Source organism: Copadichromis virginalis, linkage group LG22, assembly GCF_057382275.1.
Source record: "Copadichromis virginalis isolate Kocher_CV1m ecotype Utaka linkage group LG22, C_Virginalis_male_GT1.1, whole genome shotgun sequence".
NCBI classification, from domain to species: domain Eukaryota; kingdom Metazoa; phylum Chordata; class Actinopteri; order Cichliformes; family Cichlidae; genus Copadichromis; species Copadichromis virginalis.
The window spans coordinates 26,160,629-26,164,351 of NC_140638.1; the positions used below are offsets into that span (position 1 = coordinate 26,160,629).

The 3,723-nt window shown below is 41.4% G+C and overlaps 1 protein-coding gene across 1 annotated transcript; it reads left to right on the forward strand.

Annotated features, from left to right (window-relative positions):
* Nucleotides 1-248: 248 nt before the first annotated feature.
* On the forward strand, nt 249-2,783 carry LOC146683504 (ubiquitin hydrolase B-like). The gene is made up of 7 exons (XM_085445741.1): nt 249-372; nt 478-577; nt 718-794; nt 972-1,080; nt 1,691-1,748; nt 1,917-2,074; nt 2,161-2,783. Exons 1-7 carry the CDS (start codon nt 347-349, stop codon nt 2,164-2,166), a joined length of 534 nt encoding a protein of 177 aa, XP_085301867.1. The 5' UTR covers nt 249-346; the 3' UTR covers nt 2,167-2,783.
* The last annotated feature ends 940 nt before the right edge of the window (nt 2,784-3,723 follow it).

Consider the following 3,723-nt stretch of genomic DNA (forward strand, 5'->3'; position numbering starts at 1 on the left):
CCTTTCTACAGAAGGCTTATTGATGTCAGGGACTGTCACGAGTCAACAGATTATGGCCTTAAAGATCACCACCTAAGAGCTTTTAAGAAGGCATTCAGCAGTCAAGCTCCTGAATACACCGGCAGTGCACAGAAAGTGCGTCAGCTATTTGGACATTTCGTTTTTTGCTTTACCTTCTGATTTTGATGTACTGTTTTAAATCTCTCTGCTTTTCTTTCAGGACGCTCATGAATTCCTAACATTGTTCCTCGATGAGGTCAAAAGGCTCACACCTCACCTGGAGAGGAACGCAGCTCTCCTGGGCCAAAGTTATAGCTGCCCAGTAGAAGACCATCACATTTTTAAAATGGAAAACATGAGGACATGCAAGAGGTAAGCCTGTCTTTCAGAAACGCAGAGCTGGTTGCAATATTTTCATATACCTCTTTTCCACGTACCTGATCTTTACTTTAACTACGTTACTCCTGAAATGTGTAGCTGCGGTCACCAATCATCACAGCAAGAGGAATTCACCAGCTTGTCTCTAGACCTTGTTCCAGAGGGGTCTATTATAAACATGTTAGAGACATACTTGAAGGTAAGATCACAAATTCCAATAGAGTTGTCGTATCAGCGATCTTAACACACCTTTTTTGTTAGTGTTTGTGTGCATGTGTGTGTGCATATGTTGAGATTTCTTTCTACCATAAAGCCTGTTTTCTCTGTGCTGTTGTTCAGGAACAAGAAATAGAATTTCGCTGTGATTGTGGAGGGACGGCCTCAGAACTGAAGTCGTCTTTTGATACACTGCCAAGGTGAGTAAGGTCACATCAGAATTGATCGACTGACCAGGTTTCCAAACTGTGGCGCATCAAATATCAGAGTTCTTCGAGACAATACTTGAGCAGTCGTTTTCTCCCATCTTCTGTTTGTGTTTGACACTCATTCTTCTTATTTTCTACCTTGTTTGTGTTTTTTTTCTTTTCTGCCAGAGTTCTGATCTTGCATCTGAAGAGGTTTGGCTTTACACAAACCTACAAGATTAAGAAGGTGGATGACCCCGTCAGGCTGCAGAGGGACTTGGTGGTGCCATCCAATCAGGTAAAAACAGACTGCAGAACGTCTCAGGCTACGTCCACACTAGCCCGGATAGATTTGAAAACTCCGTGTCCACACTGGCGTTTTCAGTCATTTTCAAATAGTTGTGCGTCTGCATTGAAACGGCCGAAAACGCTTACGTTCCAGTCCTGCGCATGCGCAAAAGTGAGTGAGAATTACAGAATTTGAAGAAAAGCTATCCGGAGCATGTACAAACTGATATTAATCTTTTTTAGGGCTGTCAAAGTTGAGAGCAATCAAAACAACTGCTGTCTAATGCACTCGGCTTATCTTTGTTTAATTGCTCACATGACTGCATCACATGACCAAAATGCGTCATCGTTTTAGAAAGTCTGCGTTTTCGAGTGTCCACACTGCGATGGGACAACTCCGTTTTGAAATGTATGCGTTTTCGAGAGCGTTTTCAAGATGCTGTGTTTTTCCTTGAGGAAAACGCCGTCTCGGTGTGGACGGGAGGTCAAAGCGGAGAGAAAACGATGCGTTTTCAAACGAAAACGCATTAGTGTGGACGTAGCCTCAGCAAATCAGCTTAATTATGGCACTGATGTGAGACTTTATGAAACTAACACTCTTTGGATTTGTTCCTTCTCAGGGTGGTGGCTGTTATAGTCTTTGCAGCATCATCAGTCATTATGGAGGCACAGAGTCAGGTAAAACAACAGACTTGTGACAAACAGAAAATGAAACTTGCTACTTTTCAGTGAAGGACTCACACACAAAAGCTTTTGATGTTCTAAGAAGCACTAAGTCAAAATCACTGTTTGCTTGAATCAGTTGACTTCCAGAAGTTGGATTCATTTGTCTTAATGTGATTTCAGGACACTACATCTGTAGTTCTGTCCATCCTGAGGAGAGTCAGCACTCTACATCAGATCGCTGGCTCACCTATAATGACGCACAGGTGCTCCACACAACTGGATCTGCAGTTTGTGAGGAACAGCAGCAGTCGGCCTACATCCTGTTTTACAAGAGAAACGTAAGAAGACACAGCATCTCATCCTGAAGTGAGAGAATTTTTAAATGTCCTGTTACCTTGTTAACCAGTTTTGTCTTCATTCTCAGTTCTGAAACAGGAAATGGAAGGAAGGAAGGAAGTTAAGGTCATCATCATGCTGAGAAGGAAAAGCAGTCGTCCCAGCCCACCATCGCACACTGGAGGACAAGTATAGGTAAGTATTGCCCTCAGGAGGGAGGGTCCTGCCAGAGAGCCTGGTCCTCCCAAGATTTCTTCCTCCAGGAGGGAGTTTTTTCTTGCCACCGTCGCCCCACATTCACTGGTCTCATCAGCAGGGACATTTTTAACCTCCTAAGACCTGAACTTTCATGGCATGCATTTTTAATTCCTCTGTGCCATTTAGGTTGATTGGGACCCGATGAAGGTAAAAACCAAGACATCAGATTCAGACTATCTTTTTTTTGTTTCTCAAAAGAATGAGATCCACATATGAGGACATTCATTTTAAATTTCGATTGAACAGTGGCAGTGTCATGTCCTCCCTCATAAGTGGATATCAGGTTTTTGAAGAGCAAAATTTTGTATTTTGGTCTAGACAACCCAAAATGTTATGTCTACATATGTGGACACCAGGTCCTAGGAGGTTAAAACAAAATCTACTAGAGATCGTCCTTTTCTGGACCAGTGTTTGGCTTGCTCTCTGGGAACAACAAATTAGTGCTGTCAGCGTTAACGTCATTAGGTAAAATGACGTTAACACTGACAGCACTAATTTGTTGTTATTATTATTAATATTATTATTAATTTATTTGTAAAATAAATTAAATTTAAAAACCAAAGAAATGATTTAATTCTTTATTTTATTTTGTTTTATTAAAATCAAAATAACAACAAAAACAAAAATAACTAATAAAAAAATATTAAAAGTATTCAGCAGTGTTTTGTGAATCTTGTAATGAGCCTTAGTTAAGTTGATGTCACAGAAGTTTCTGAATCATTTAGATTGTTCAACAAACTGATTCACTCAGGTAAAGATGGTGAGCTGGAGCAATGGTACCCTTGGAGTTCAGTTTAAGTTTTCAGACAAATATTCCCTCGATCAGTTGCAGCTTCTGCTTTTAAATAAATGATTTAGCTGCAAATGTTTAGCTACAGGTAGCAAAGTCCAAAAGTGACACCAGCCAAACATGCAAAAAATGCAAGATGGTGGTGCGCACAGATACAGCGGCTCTATGCTCTCCACTTACCCAATTTCACTGTGCAAGAAACTGCACAATGACAATAAAAAGCTCTAAGTCTAAAACAGTTTCCTGTCCAGTAAAATCGGGCAATTATTCGCTCCAGAGTTTTATCCTACTCCAGGTGAGCAGCCATCGACTTGTAATGAGCCAGCTAAAACAATAATTTCTCAGTGGCTCTTCTGGCACCAACAAGTGGGTGTGTTCTTCCATCGTGCAAGTGTCACGACACACTGAACATGGTCTGAACATGGATTTTCCCTCGATATGTCTTTTCCACCAGTACTATGGGGTATTTGTGAATATCCATGACTGACCCGGCCAGGTGGCCAGCTGGTCTTTGGACAGGGTCACGGCAGTTTCAAGGTTCAACAAAATCCCTTTCACTGACAGACTGAAGGAAAGCTCCTCAAAAATGGAGGGTCTTCAAGC

What these genes read in the sequence shown, in the direction of transcription:
- LOC146683504 (XM_085445741.1), top strand. Translation starts at nt 347, where the DNA reads ATGGAAAACATGAGGACATGCAAGAG. An exon ending in TGTTAGAGACATACTTGAAG is followed by an intron (nt 578 to 717) that starts GTAAGATCACAA and finishes GCTGTTGTTCAG; the next exon opens with GAACAAGAAATAGAATTTCG. An exon ending in TTATGGAGGCACAGAGTCAG is followed by an intron (nt 1,749 to 1,916) that starts GTAAAACAACAG and finishes ATGTGATTTCAG; the next exon opens with GACACTACATCTGTAGTTCT.